Source organism: Mus caroli, unplaced genomic scaffold (genome assembly GCF_978045245.1).
Source record: "Mus caroli unplaced genomic scaffold, Mus_caroli_1 scaffold_15, whole genome shotgun sequence".
NCBI lineage: Eukaryota > Metazoa > Chordata > Mammalia > Rodentia > Muridae > Mus > Mus caroli.
Window position 1 is genome coordinate 108,104,812 of NW_028227270.1, and position 15,427 is coordinate 108,120,238.

A 15,427-nucleotide genomic window follows, 5' to 3' on the forward strand; every position below is an offset into this window, starting at 1 on the left:
CTGCGTTCTCGGATGCTCTTTGACCGTCAGTTTTTCACTCTGACTGTGTAAAGCAGGAACCACTTTCACTGACCCTTTTTGAGCCACAGTACCCATTCCTTCTGATACTGATTGGACTCTAGGGGACTCTGTGAATCTCCAGGGTTCTCTGTCTTCTCAACTCCCTTTCTGTAATTGGTCTTGCAAATTCTAGTAACCTTCTATTCTCCCACTGCCCTCCCTCCCAATTTAAGAAGTCCGATGAGCTGTGTCTGTGTCCCTTGAAAACTGTCCCCTCCCTGGGCAGGAAATTTATGCCATCACAGCTTTAATGGTTGTTTGTTTCCTGCCTTTTGGTGATCGCTGTAGTTCTTTGACAGAGAGAAAGCCTTGAGTGCTGCCTCTGCTTCCATGGTTTTTCACCCAGATGTTGACTTTTTGGATCATGGCTCTTTTTTTTTTTTTCTTTTTCTTTTTCTTTTGATCTGGAATCTGAAGTCTGTGGTTAATTTCCAAAGACAAGCACTGTAGTACTTTGATAAACTTGTTCAAAGAGTTGGTTTTAATTTAAAGAGAACTTTAAAATGTAAAATACAAAACCCCAGTTTTGATCTTCAGCATCACATATACCAGATGCAGTGGTACATGTCTGTGATCCCAGCATTCAGGAGTTCAAGAATAGCATTGGCTCTGCAGCCCATTCTAGACTAACCTGGCATTAGTAATGATGGCATTACTGAGGAGAACAACCAACAATAGGCAAAAGCTAAGCTTGCCTGTGGTGAGAATTAAAAGAAAAAAAAAACAGTAATACATTGCATTTGTTGATTGTGTGAGTTTTTTTTTCTGCAAAAACCAGTAGATGTTGAAAGAATTTGGCGATTCTAAGTCTACATAGTTTCTCTTGCAACATGGCTGCAGATTGGTAGCCTTGCGCCACAAATAGTACTGCAGTACCTGTTGGCAGCAGTTACTAAATTGGGATATAAACTTAACTGGGGGGACCCTATCCTCTCAGATGTCTTGGGCACCTAATGCTGTATTCAGCTTATAGCAGGTGGTTGTTACATGATTGATTTGAAATTTCAGCCCTCTGCTCCCATGGCTCTGGCTTTACTTCCTTGGGTGACATAATTTCTAGGGAACGGCTAAGCAGGTCTGGTGAATCAGAGAGCAGAAGTGCAGCACTGCGGGGAGAAATGGAAATGTAAGGAGAAACTGGCCACCGGCTTGTCATTGTCAGCTCTCTGAATTTATGGCTGGCAGGTGAGTACTAGACGCTTCCTGCTTTGGCTTGGTTCCTGACATTTTGATACAGTTGGTTTAAGTTATATGCCTTGAGTCCTTCAGGTGAGGGTGAGAAGCCAAGAAAGAGGGTATTCAGGGGGTTTTAAACGGAGGGAGAAAGAATGGAATGGGAGGGTGGAGAGAAGACTGAGGATTAGGAGAGGGTAAGATGAATAAAGAGAGGACAAAGAAGGAGGGAGACACTTTAGAGGAACTGAAAATAGGGAAGGAGGAAGGAGGTGAACAGGGAGTAGAGGAGAGGTGGAGAGGCAGAGAGGCAGACAGAGAACTGAAGAGGAGGAAAAGAGGAGAAGAGAAAGACAAATAGAAGAGGAGGAGTGGGCAGGAGAAGGAGGAGGGGAGGGGAAAGGGGCGGAGGAGTGTGAGTGTGTGTGTGTGTGTGTGTGTGTGAGAGAGAGAGAGAGAGAGAGAGAAAGAGAGAGGGAGAGAGGAGTGGGAGTGGGGGAGGAAAAGGAAGGATGAGGGAGATTTTTCAGCTAACTTGTGGACACACGGAAAACATGACTTTGCAGCGGGTCTTTGGAACGCGTGTGTACGCTATGAGAGGTGGGACCAGATCCATAGGTATCCTCTCCTTAGTTCTAGGCTTCCAACCCTCCTCCAACCCTCCCTATTTTCCTCTGGGTTGCTGTCCGAGGTGCCCCTAGGTCATCCCTGGAAGCCAGCAGAGAGGAGGGGTGGGCGGAGTCAAGGCAGTGGAACCTGAGCGGGGCTCTCCAGCCAGCCAACCACACGTGTTGGAGACGGGGAGTAGGTGGGGCCGGCAGCACGTGACTCTCAGCGGGCTATTAATCCGCGCGGCGCTGCCTGCCGGCGTGCTGGTACTTCACCGGAGACTCCGCGCCCAGGCGTGCCGCCCCAGGAACCGCGAGAAGGTCACCGCAGCCCGCCGCCTTTCCATCCATCCATCCATCCATCCATCCATCCATCCATCCATCCATCCATCCATCTATCCATCCATCCATCCATTTCTCCGTCCGTCTGTCCATACCTCGCGCTGCGCTCGCTTCCCAGCCGCCCCAGCCACCCAGCGCCATGAATCAGATAGAGCCCGGCGTGCAGTACAACTATGTCTACGACGAAGATGAGTATATGATCCAGGAGGAGGAGTGGGACCGCGACCTGCTCCTCGACCCGGCCTGGGAGAAGCAGCAGAGGAAGGTCAGCAGGGTCCCTCACGCATGTCTGTGCCTGGGTCGTTGTGGGGTGGGGGCGTCTCTGGCTGTGGCCACTAGAAGAGGCCCCCTGGTGGAGGCTCTTGTTCCCCCAGCCTCCCACCCCACCATCAGAAAGGACAGCACACCCAGAGATAGGCAGGACACTTGGTGTGTGTGTGTGTGTGTGTGTGTGTGTGTAAAAGTTAACATAAGTTGGAAAACGAATGATGTTCAAAATTCAAAAGACTGTTAGACTAGTTGGAAAACAAATGATGTTCAAAATTCAAAAGACTGTTAGACTAGAATCTGAGAGTCTCAGCTCTCCTTTTGCCATGACCTTGCCCTAAAGTTATTTTGTGACAGACCCTGCTGTCTTCATTTGCCCCAAGACTGTCTCCTCACTAAGACACAAAATGAAAACCCACTCTATCTCAACTTCCCTAGGTCTGGCCCAAAGATAATTCGAAAACTACTTATTAAACATGTTAGGCTCCTTAGAGAGGGATGCTGTAGAACCCTAGACATTCACCTACAAAGTAAAAATTATTTCACACTCTATTTATAGTTCATTGAGGTAAGCACACAGGGATGAAGGAGACAGCCAGCTTCCAAGAGCTCCCTCCCCATCTTGGTGCTCTATGGGGCCTAATGGAACATTCCATTATTCAGGGTTTCTTCTTGATCCTCTTGGCTAAAACAAATAGGGGTGCTCACCAGGAGGCTAAGTTCCACCTCAGTTTGACTGGGCACAGAGCCTGGGTGGTTAGGCAAGTCAACAGACTAACTCAACATTCTGACAAAAGCCAGTTCCCCAAGCCAGTGCCTTATGCCTTATCTTCTTACTTTTTCTGGGCAAGAGCAAGGTGGATTTCCCTTCTAAGAGCCTACTGTTAGGTGGATGCTAAGTGTGAGTGTAAGTGCGCATGGGAGTTTCCATAGCTGCTCCTTTGAGTGATTGTGTGTCAGTAAGTGTATAATGTTGGAAATCTACGGTGATGAAAACAAGAAAGAAAAAGGCTTCGTGCTTGCATTCATTATCAAATAACCACGCACTACTTTTATATCAGTATTTCTCTTTTCTTGTCTACTCTCTCTTAAATTCTCAGTAGCAGCTCTGTCCCTGCTGCTGCTATAACCCTCTGATGATGATGCTTTTCCACCCCCACCTTGCTTCCCGAGGTGTCTGCCATCACTACCTTTCTTGGGAACAAGGGATAGAGACTGATACATTTAGAAATAGAGTCTAATTAAAGGGCTTACCAAGAGGGATGCCCATGGCCCTGAGGGTTATACTTGTGCCATCTGGATGTAACCACTTGGTAAGAAGTTGAAGAGTGGTTTAATTATAGCAACGAGTGTCTCGTTTCTTTTTAAACATTTTCTCAACAAGTTTGATTACTTTTTCTTTTTCATGGATTAAAAAAGATCTCTGCTTCTGTGTTTTTGCTTTGAAGATTGTTCATGTCTTATGGAAAACAATAATGTAGATTAGGAATGGAACAAGATTACCCATCATTTTTGAAAGCCAAAATCTGAGTCTAGAAGTTTCTGTTGATTCTAAGAAAATACAGTACAAAGAAGGTATAGACATCCTCAGTTTCTGAGGCCATGTCTTTACTCTTTGTGAGATATCTAATTTAAAAAACATATTTGCAGGGCTGGAGAGATGGCTCAGTGGTTAAGAGCACTGAAGCTCTTACAGAGGTCCTGAGTTCAATTCCCAGCAACCACATGGTGGCTCACAACCATCTAATGACCTCTTCTGGTGTGTCTGAAGGCAGCTAAGTGTACTCATATAAATGAATGAATAAATGAATATATAAATATATTTTTTAAAAAAACAACATATTTGCAATACTTTTGTGTAAGTGGCATTGTCCTAATTTTTTTAGGATTCCTCTATGACCAATTATTACAATTATTAGTACCACATGAAGTATGTTATTCAAGAGCTGAAATTTGAATTGACCCAGTTTAAAAAATGCTGAAAAGTATAAAACGATCATTCTTTTTTTTCTCCCTAAAGATAAGTTGAGCTGAATGTAGCATCACATGTTCATAATCTCAGCACACAAGAGGCTGGGCCAGGAGGATTGCAGCAAGTGGAGGCCAGCCTGGAACACACATTATTTAAAAAGAAAGAAAGAAAGAAAGAAAGAAGAAAAATAAGATAGCTTAGGTGTTAGAGATGCCAGGGGAAGCTAAGCCCCAGCTTCCCAGAACACAGACCTGAGCGGATGTGCCCACAGCCCTTTCCACTTTTGGTAGAGAATCTACTGCAGTCAGTGAAATTGTGTGGAACCATGAGCTCAGTGCACCCAGAGAAGTGGCCTCTATATTTGTCCTATGAGCCACTGTTGGAACCCGGAATGGACAAGATGCCATTGTTTCTATTGTGGGCCACCTTCTCTGCACTTGCCATTTCAGTGATATGCCGGGTATGTGATCTGTCAACAGATGCTGGTGGCTCTCGGTGACGTTGGTGGCATGCTAATGGATGTGGTGCCTAATTATACCCACAGTTCTGAGGCTTGGGACTGTGGTAATCCCTCCCTGCCCCTGGTGTGGAATGCTCTGCTGCAGAAGGCCTCAGGAACAGTAGAGTGCTTTTTATAAAGGTCACTCGAGAGATGTTAGACTTAGGGTGTGTGTGTGTGTGTGTGTGTGTGTGTGTGTGTGTGTGTGTGTGCTGGCACCCCCACATTATCCGCAGGGCCATATTGGGTCCCTGAGGTAGGCTCTACATGATCTATAAAGAAGATTGTGTTTTAAATTTAACTACAACTCAAGGAGAGGTGAACAGATCCTGTAGTGTCAGAGATGGAATATTTAAAATAGTAATGAAGGCTAGGAGTGTAGCTCAATTGGTAGAGTATCTATCATCTAGAAGGTCCTAGGTTCGATCCCCAGTGTTACATAGGTGAGTGTAGTGGTCTATGTCTATGATCCCAGTACACGGGAGGTGGAGAAAAGAGGATCAGAAGTTCAAGGTCATCCTTAGCTGCAAACAGGAAACAGTAATAGATCAGGTTTATATCTGGAATTAGAGAGAAACTTTACTATACAGCACAGTTTAGGGATTCTCATATCCATGGTAAGTTAAGCTGCTTCTAGGGGCTGTCAAAACCTTTAACACTGATGGTCTCCCATGGGAGTCTAGAAACAGGCTTTCTCTGGATCAAGGAGTGTGCTCAGCCTTAACCCTTCCCTGGGGAAGCCTAGGCAGATGGAGACTTGTCATAGCAGCAATCTTGAGGGAACCTGTGGCTTCATACCTGCTAGGCAAGTGCTCTCTCACTGAGCTACATCCCCAGCTGTGAAATGTACGATTGTCTGAGTTTTTTCTCAGGGAGGAAAGGAACTAATCGTTTGGACAAATGAACAAGCTTGTGGATTTTCATAGACTCAGGAGACCCTGATGGTCCTCAGCTTGGTTCTTTCTTTCTGTTGAACGTCAGTTGAGTCCCTGTATCTTTCAAACCCCAATGTGTTCATGTATGAGACAAAGATTAAAATTCTTCCATTCATCATTGGCTTGTGCCCCAGTCGAGACCTTAAACTGAGTTAGGGTGAAGGAGATCTATATGCAGTACAGTAAACCACAGCGTTGAATACTACTGCCAGCCTTGTAAGGCGATGCTTGGGAAGTTTGCCAGTTGGTCTGATAGTCATCACACTCTACTTAAACTTGGGAGGGAGAGTGAAGTACAAGAGTCAATCCTTGGCGATTGGGATGTGCTATTTCTGATAGTAGTAAAATATATGCAACATGAGCTGGGCAGAAAACTCAGAGCACTTGCTTAGTATGAGCAAAACTCTAGGTTCTATCCCCAGCACCACACATACACATAACACACATATGTATACACACAGACATACATATATACACACATATACATATACACACAGATATACACACAGATATACACATATACTTGTACACACATACATACATATACACAAATACATATACACACATACATACACACATATACACACATACATATATACACATACATACACATATACACATATATACATGTATGCACATACATAAATATATACATGCATACATGCATTTGTACACATAAACACATATATACACATACGTGCACACACACACATACATACTCATACATATATACATACACATTCCCCCATGCATGTGCATACATGCCCCCGTACTCAGACAAACACAAACCCAGAATAAAATATATATAATATAAATAAGCCACCTTATTTTCACATTTATTTGCTTAAAACATACCACTTTAACTAATTTTAAAAATTGAACATTTATTGTATATGTATAGGCACATATATACCATGGCTGTGCATGCTATGAATATTAGAGGATGACTGGTGGAGTCAGTTCTCTGCTTTCATGATATAGATTATGGGGATCTAACTCAGGTTATCAGGCTTAGAGACAAGGACTTTTACCCACTGAACCATGTCACTGGCCCCCAGCTTTTACAGTTTTAAGGACACAATTCCGAGGTGTTCTGTACATACACATTACTATTACACACTATTAACTGCCAAGCCTTTCCTATCATTTCATCCAGAAATGCTCAGCCTTTCTATGCCTGCTTCCCATGTTCCCTTTCCCTGGAGTTCTTTTAAAGATTAGGTTTGCATGTGTGAATATTTAGGACATAATAATTGTTTAATATCAAACGTTGGACGCTCATCTAAAGCTTGACTCACAGGAAGTGAACTGAGGACAATCATTGCAGATGGAGAGAAAGAAGCTGAAGAGTTTACAGAAGGGTAGGAGATGAACTGGGCTGCGCTGCAGGCATTACTGTTAGCTGAGTGGAGAAGGGAGAGAATCTGCCCTTTTGAGTGGGGGAAATGGTAGGAAGCCCTGTTGTGGGTTTTGGAGGAGAGATAAGGAGGGGACAATCAGTGGAATTTTACCCAGCTCTTTACCATTACGAGGCAGTTTCTCTCCAGTATTTCATGGAGAGCTCCTCCCCAACAGGGAACAACTTCAGGGGTAAACATGCAGAGAGGGGTCGGAAACAAGGGGGCCACAGCAACTTGGTCATCGAAGTCTAGCTGTGTATTCTTGAGCTCATTGTATGAGGAAGTGCGAAGGCAGACACGCTTCCATAGCTGAAGATGCCCAGACAAATGTAGACAAAAGACTGGAGAGGAAAAATGGGGTCATATGGATGGTAGCAGTCCTCCGGTGCCAGGGTGATTGTGGACTTCATTCTTTTGGCGACAGAGCTTCCAAGGTCTGAACTAGGAGGAGTCTTGCATCCACAAGTGTCCTGTTTCCGGGTTGATTCAGGTTGGGAGGGTCTGAGGTGGAGGCCGGCCATGGGACCACAGGGCTGTAGAATGGTGAGGGCTAGAATGGGTAAATGGATACATAATCTTGGAAGGTATTTAATGGATACATTGTCTTGGAAGGTGTCCACTAGAGAGACAGGAGGAGGGATGTTAGAAAGGACATCATAACCACCGGAACAGTGGTAGGCTGTTGAACGAATCTCCTTAAGCAGATGTGATCTTCCCAGTGAGTCTTGCTGCACCTACGTCTGGAGACAGGCACCGACAGTAGCTGCATCTAATGAAGAGCGTCTCGTTAGCAACCAGAAGACTGTCTAGATGGGAAGCTACTTACAGCATGTATCAAATTCTGTACAGGGCATGGACAGCTGTGCTCAAAGGGGCTAGCCCCCATGTCTAGGAAGGAGAAATTTGTAGTCTAACATGGCCAAGGAATGGTTTGGGAGTGGAAGGATAAAGAGGTGAGGACAGGATCTTATGAGAAGTTTAGGAAGCTCACACACCCCACCTAAAGGAAGGGTTGTTACAATTACAACCTGAGAGGTAAACCTAGTTTACCTGAGAGGTTCTAAGATGTCCCAGTTCACTGTTTTGTTTGTTTGTTTTTGCATTAAAAAAAACATTCATTGGGAATAGGATGTGCTCTGTCCTTTCAGTCAGATTCACCAAAAAACGTGAGCCCCAAATACGGTTTCCTATGCATGTGGGAGGAGGAAGAGAAATCTTAACTGGGAACCTCAATTAACTCAGCATCAGAGAGCTGTCAGAAAGCCCTGCAGTTGGTTGCTGCAGCTAGGAGACACCCACGGAAAAGGCGAAGGCTGGAGTGGGCGGGGAGCCACCGTGCCTTGCAGAGGAGTTGGTATGGAACCCGTTGGAGGATAGTCAGAACTCTGCCTCCGTTTCCCTGGGAACGGGACTAGTTCTTCCAGAAAGAAGAGAAAGCAAACTGTGGGGAGGTAAATTTAAATGCTACGCTCTGCCGATTTCAAAGACAGGAGCTGTACAGTGCAGGAAGGTGCCCTTGTGTGTGTTTAGCTCGTGCAGGTGTGCTTGGGTGTGCGTGTCTGGGGAGCAGTTAATATTAGATTTCTTCTCAAGTCTTTTTGCACCTTATATTTTGAGACATGGTCTTTCATCAGTGAGAGACCTGAAGCTTACTGATTTAGCTAGAGTGCCTGGCCTGTACCAAAGACCCTCCAGCCTCAGCATCCCCAGTACTGGTTTTACAGACACGTGCCTCTGCAACTGACTTTTCATGTATATGCTGGGCACCTGAACTCAGATCCTCATGTTCAAGCAGCAAGCTCTTTACTGTACTGAGCCCTCTTGCCAGCCCTAGAATGTGGTCTTTCCAGAGAACCCACAGGAAAGTTTTAGTATAGTTGTGTGTGTGTGTGTGTGCACAAATGCAAATCTGAGCATGGGCTCACTCAGGCATAAACACACACACACACACACACACACACACACACACACACACACACACACACAATTCCCCTAGTGTTCTAAACAGGAAACTGGCAGGTATGGGCACCTCAACCCTGAGCAGATGATAAATGTGTGTCACTCTGTCACCACTGATTACTGGACCTCAAGCTGCCATCTGTCTCCTACATATGTGGTCCTTTCAGTTTCCATGAAGTCACTTCCTGAAGTTCTCTGGACCTACTCTTTCTTGTCCTGTTTGTAAATTCTTTATGCTTTCCATGTTCCCTGCCTAGTGAACGGTAGTGGGCTCATGTACAGGTGCCTTTCCCTGTGCTCTGGCAAGAGTGATCTTGAAAAGACATGAGCCTAGTTGAGCTGTCTGTCCTTATATGACCTCCTCCTCTTCCTCTTGCTCCTCCTCTTCCTCTTGCTCCCTTTTCTCCTCCCTCCTCCTCCCCTTTTAACACTACTGGAAACTAAACCCAAGGCCTCCACAGTTCTTAAAGGTCCCCCTGTCTGGTTGCTTCTCATTGTGTCTCATCGGCTCCTTTATCTTATATTTCCCCTTCCCTGCTTCTACGAGTCATATTCCCCCTGCACCCCCCACACACCCTATGCCAGCATTCCCACTCTGGGACTTCTTTCATTGGATCCACAGAGAAAGCTTGCTCACATTTAGTCAATGAACGGGTTATGAAACATTTTCCTGAAAACAGTGAATATAATTAGCTTTCAAATTAAAAATAATAGTTTTAACAAAATTTTAAGGTTTTAAAAGTTATATGTATGTAGGGGTGCGTGTGTGTGTGTGTGTGTGTGTGTGTGCATGTGTGTGTGTGTGTATACGGTTTTTCTTGGAGGGTACACAGTATTCATTTGATCCCATGGAGCTGGAGTTACAGGTGGTTATGAGAACTTTCCAGCCCTCCCCACTCCCTGTTTTTTGTTTTGTTTTTGCTTTTCTTTACAGCTTTATAACTCTTTCAGCTACAATTGATTCCAACTAGCCTTGTTCTGTACTGGTTTTAAAGCTCTAAAGTGGGGCCAGTAAGATGAGCAGTGGTAAAGCACTGGTTGTACACCTGGTGACCTGAGTTGGATCCCCAGGATCCGCACAGGCCAAAGGAGAAAACTTCTCTCGGTAAAGTTGTCCTCTGACCTCCACCTGCATATGCACAGATATCACACACACACACACACACACACACACACACACACACACACACACCATACCATACCATACCATACCCATGTATACCCCCCACCATATCACACACACACACATACACACACCATACCATACACATGCATAATCCCCCCACCATATCACACACACACCACAGAAACAAACCACACACTACACACACCACACACACACACCATACCATACATATGCATACTCCCTACCATATCACATACACACACGCACACACACACACACAAACCACACCATACCATACCACACCACACCACACCACACCACACCACACCACACCACACATACCACACATACACCATACACACACACCATACACATGTACACATACCATATACACACACATACCACATACACACTCACACACAGGTTGGGAAGAGGAGGGATCAGCAAGAGTGGGAATTGGATAGAACAGGGCAATAGAGGGTGAGTATGATTAAAATACATAGAGTGGGAGAGAGGGCTTAGTGGGGAAGAGTCCTTACTGCTCTTGCTGAGGACCCAGGTTCACATCCCAGCACCTCCATGCTGGATCACAAGTGTCTATAACTCCAGCACCAGAGGATCCAAAAACTTCTGATCTCTGTGCACTGCATTCCTGTGATGCATAGAATACATGTGGCAAAATACTTATGCATAAAATTTAAAAAATATTTTTTTCTGAGTCCTGTTTAGGTATTCAGTCTGTTAGTCTACATCTTTTTTTTATTATTATGTATTTTCCTCAATTACATTTCCAATGCTCTCCCAAAAGTCCCCCATACCCTCCCCCCCCACTTCCCTACCCACCCATTCCCATTTTTGGCAATTGTATGTATTCAAAAATGTCATACAAATCCCATTATTGTATATAATTAATATATACTAATAAAATATATTTTTATAAAAGAAAAAGAAGAGTAGATAAAGTGATACCATCTAGATTAGGAGATCCTAGAGCCACACGTGCCTTGCTTCATATCATGTCTTAGGCCATGAAGTTATCCTGACTGAGTTATCATTATCCATTTGTTTTGCAAGGGGAAAAATCAATGTGTTCATCATGGGTCTGTGCGAATTGCTGTATGCATTGAACTCAGAGTCTTTGTGGTACAGGGGCTGGAAAGGGAGGAGCATGAAGCTGGGAACAGACTGTCAGTGACTGCTAACCATGGCTCAGTGGAGGGGCATGAGGTTGTTTGGGCAAGTGGGAACAGTTCTGTAGAAAGAGACTGTAGTTGAGTTCTGTGTAGACAGTGGTAACTGAGACCACGGGGATGGATACAAAACCTCATCTTTGAAAGTCACAAGGAATTGTCAGACTAGGAGGTAGAGGCAGGAGGGTGGAGCCCAAAGTCACCCTTATGTCCTCACTGCAATCAAGGCCAGTCTGGGCTGCTGTGAGCTACTGTCTCAGAACAGCAGTAAATAGAGTTTTCAAGTACTTTGTGATCATGACACAAGATGGGAAGATAGTAATTGCCAAGGTGTGTGTGTGTGTGGGGGGGTGATCTTGTTTTTCTCTTGAGATATTACATATGAATTAGGTGGAAGTAATGATCTGGCTTCCCTAAACTGTAAACTCTTGTGGTTCAAGCCCATTAAACCACTTTCCCCACATTGTCAGACTATATTCAGAGTTCACCACCAGACCACAAAGACAGCCACACCAGACCACAAAGACAGCCACACCAGACCGCAAAGACAGCAGGCTGTAGAACTGTGCTGCAACCACTCTACCCTGACCTCCAACAGCTTCAGTGCTCATTTCAGGGAGTGAGGGGAGTGTGGGGGAGTAGGGGGTTGGGAGACATTAAACTTGTGGGTGTGGATTGAGGAATGATCAAGGCCAGAGAGATGGGTACAGGGTTGTCCCCAGGCAGGCAGAGGTTGAGACCAAGGTGGGGAACAGGGGAGGCCATAGAATGAACTAAGAATAGAGGACTCTGGGGGTGAGCGGACAGCAACAGAGCTTTGCTTTCTGGGCGAAGATATGCATGGGTTCTACAGCTTGGGCCTGTGAATTTGTCAAACTGTCTTTGAATTTTCCTTCTGGAGAAATTGTGTCTGAGTCTTTGGTTCCATGGAATGGGATAATTCTTAATTTGTGAGACAACTTACTTTTTCAAAGCAAGCTAAAGCGGTGAGGGATTGAGTCTCTGCACCCAAGTGTGTGATACAACCCTCTCTGCCCTGAGAATGGTCATGGGTAGGCTTTAGTGAGGGTGCTGTCATAAAAATTTGTGAGGATTACTGAAGAAAATAGAGTTTTGTTTCACCTTAACATATGAGATGTAGAATTAAACTTCAACATCAATTTTCATCTCTTTCTCAATATAGATATATATGTGTGTGTGTATCTATATGTATGTGTGTATAGATATGTATATAGTGTTTGAAGCAGAGTTTCAGCATGTAGACTGTAGTGGCCTTGAACTCTTGCCCCCTTTTGCATCATCTTCCAAGTGTTGGAACTATAGGCATGTGCTACAACGTCAAACTCCCCTTTTCACCATTTAAAAAATTAAGGAGATGGATTGTCCTTATATAGGTATTTTAAGATTAAAGAGACACAACTATTTTGCATATTGGATAATTTCAGTCATGAAGATGGTAAATGAGACAAAGTTTTTTCAGCTCAGAGATTCACCTGTAGAGAAAAAAAATATGTGTATATATGTATATATATGTATATATGTATATATATATATATGTATATATACCACACATATATGCATATGGATATTTACATGCATACACACACACACACAAACATATATATATATGTGTGTGTGTATATATATATATATATATATATATATATATATATATGAAAACGAACTCACTGGACCTGCAGGGTGGCTCAGTGGGAAAGACACTTCCCACTAAGAGTGACAACTTGAGTTTGATTCCTCAGAGGGGTGTAGGAGAGAACCAGTTCCCAAAAGTTGCACCTGACTCCCACATGTAGTGCTATAGCATACAAACCTGCACATAAATACATAAATGTAATTTTAAAGTTGTTTTAAAAAAGAAACAAATATACAGAACAGAGACTCTGGAAAGATACAGGCTGTGGGTTTGCATTTTGTGCACTGATCTGTTCTGTTATTTCAGGTTTATGCAGTATGAGGTGATCGGTGATGCTGTTGAATATTTTGGCTATGTAGCTTAGATTTCTGGAGAAGAAAGACTCTTTCCTTTCTTTCAGTATGACAGTAATCCCCAACTTGAAAACAAAGCCCAAGCAGACAGTAAAAGTGATATTTTAATGTATGGATTTTCTTTACTTTTTGCCAATGGGTTTTAAAAGTGTGTGTGGGAAGGGATTTTTGGCACATCTTTCCTGGTTCCCTAAAGCCGTCACCGTACAAAGAGGAGGAGCGACTGTTATGAGGATTTCTAAACACCATTTTAACCATGTATAAATCACAGCTCGGTTTCCCAAAAACCGTGCAAGACAAATCTTATCTTCAGTTTTTAGTCAGAGGTGCTGAGTTGCCTGCCGAGTGGTTATTGAAGGTGGTGAAATGGTGACTGGGAAATTCACATAGAATTTTGCCTGAATGAAAAGATGTATTTTATCTCACAATTGAAATTTTGTAAAAGAACAGAGTTGCCGGTCACTTGATTGCACATTTTTGGTCTATAAGTGGTAAATCTAGATTCACATCCAGGCTTCTTAACAGTAAGGGTAGACAGAATGGAGCTGGGGAGCCAGAGAGATAGATGACTTGGTGGGTAAGTCATCTTAGCCACAGCATAAGAGTACTTCCTGGCTGCTCTCACAAAACACCCAGGCTTGATTCCTAGCACCCATATAGCAGGTTACAGCCATCTATAACTGCAGTTCAAGGAACCTGAAACGCTCTCCTGGTCTCTCTGGGCACCAGGCACTCAAGTGGTAGCCAGACAGGCTTGCAGGCAAGATACCCATGCAAATTAAAAGACATTCAACTAGCCTTGTTTTTGTTGCTTTCTGCTTAGGTCTATAACCAACAACCCAGAGCAAAAGTGTAGAATGTTTGCTGGGGTTATAGCACAGTTGGTATACTGCCCGCCTCCATGCACGAAGCCACCGATTTGTTCCCTAACACACTAGGAACCCACTGGATGGTGTCCATAATCCCAGCACTTAGGAAGCCAAGGTAAGAGAATGAGACACTCAAAGTCATCCTCAGCTACACTGAGAGTTTAAGGCCAGCCTGAGCATATGACTCACACTGTCAAAAAACAGACTAATATTCAGCATGTCTAGTTTTTCACTTATCTGAAAACTTCCACCTCTGTAGGAAGGCCCATGTGTCTGAATTTTCAGTTTCTAAACTTACCAATTAGGACCGTCTGATGAGAACAAAAATCCTGCATTTTAAGCTCTAAGGCTTTCCTCCCGCAAAACTCAATGGTTGCTTTGTCCAACAGCAATGCCACAGTAGGAGGAAGGGACCCCAGGAAAAGCCAGCCAGCCTTGTGCATAGTTTTCAAGGATATCCTGCACACAGCCGTGTGTGGGGCTGACTGCTTCTGTATTTGACTTGTTTCTGAAGAAGCAGAAGCTTTTCTAAGCACTTGAGCACGTGTGCATATTAGGGGGAGCGTATGAAGTCCAGGGCCATGGAGACGGCTCGGAGGATAAAGGTGCTTGCCCCTGAGCTGGATACCTTGAGTTTGTCCTTGGGACCCAAATGGTGGAAGGAGAGAACCCACTCCTAAATGTTGTCCTCAGACTCCACAGCTGAGCTGTGCTGTGTGTACAGCCATACCCAATGAAATTGTCAAGGCTGATTCCCAAACTCTGTGTGTGTGTGTGTGTGTGTGTGTGTGTGTGTGTGTGTGTGTGTGAAGAGAGAGAGAATTTAATGCAAAGACTTGGACACATCAGATAAGCTCTCTACCATCTGAGCTGTGCCTTCAGCCCCCTCCCCACCCCCACTTTTTTTTTTTTTTTTTGATAGCATCTTGCTATGTACCCAGGCTATTTTTGAACTCAAAATTCTCCCATCTCAGCCTCAAGGGTGGTCGGGGTTAAAGACTGGTGCCACCATGCCTGGCT

The 15,427-nt window shown here is 44.2% G+C and overlaps 1 protein-coding gene across 1 annotated transcript in view; it reads left to right on the forward strand.

Annotated features, from left to right (window-relative positions):
- Positions 1-2,104: 2,104 nt before the first annotated feature.
- Positions 2,105-15,427, forward strand: part of Actn2 (actinin alpha 2) — a 71,315-nt gene continuing 57,992 nt past the window's right edge. The window contains exon 1 of the mRNA XM_085831285.1: positions 2,105-2,448. Within this exon, the coding sequence (XP_085687411.1) occupies positions 2,323-2,448 (126 nt within the window). The 5' untranslated portion in view covers positions 2,105-2,322. The remainder of the gene's footprint in view (positions 2,449-15,427) is intronic.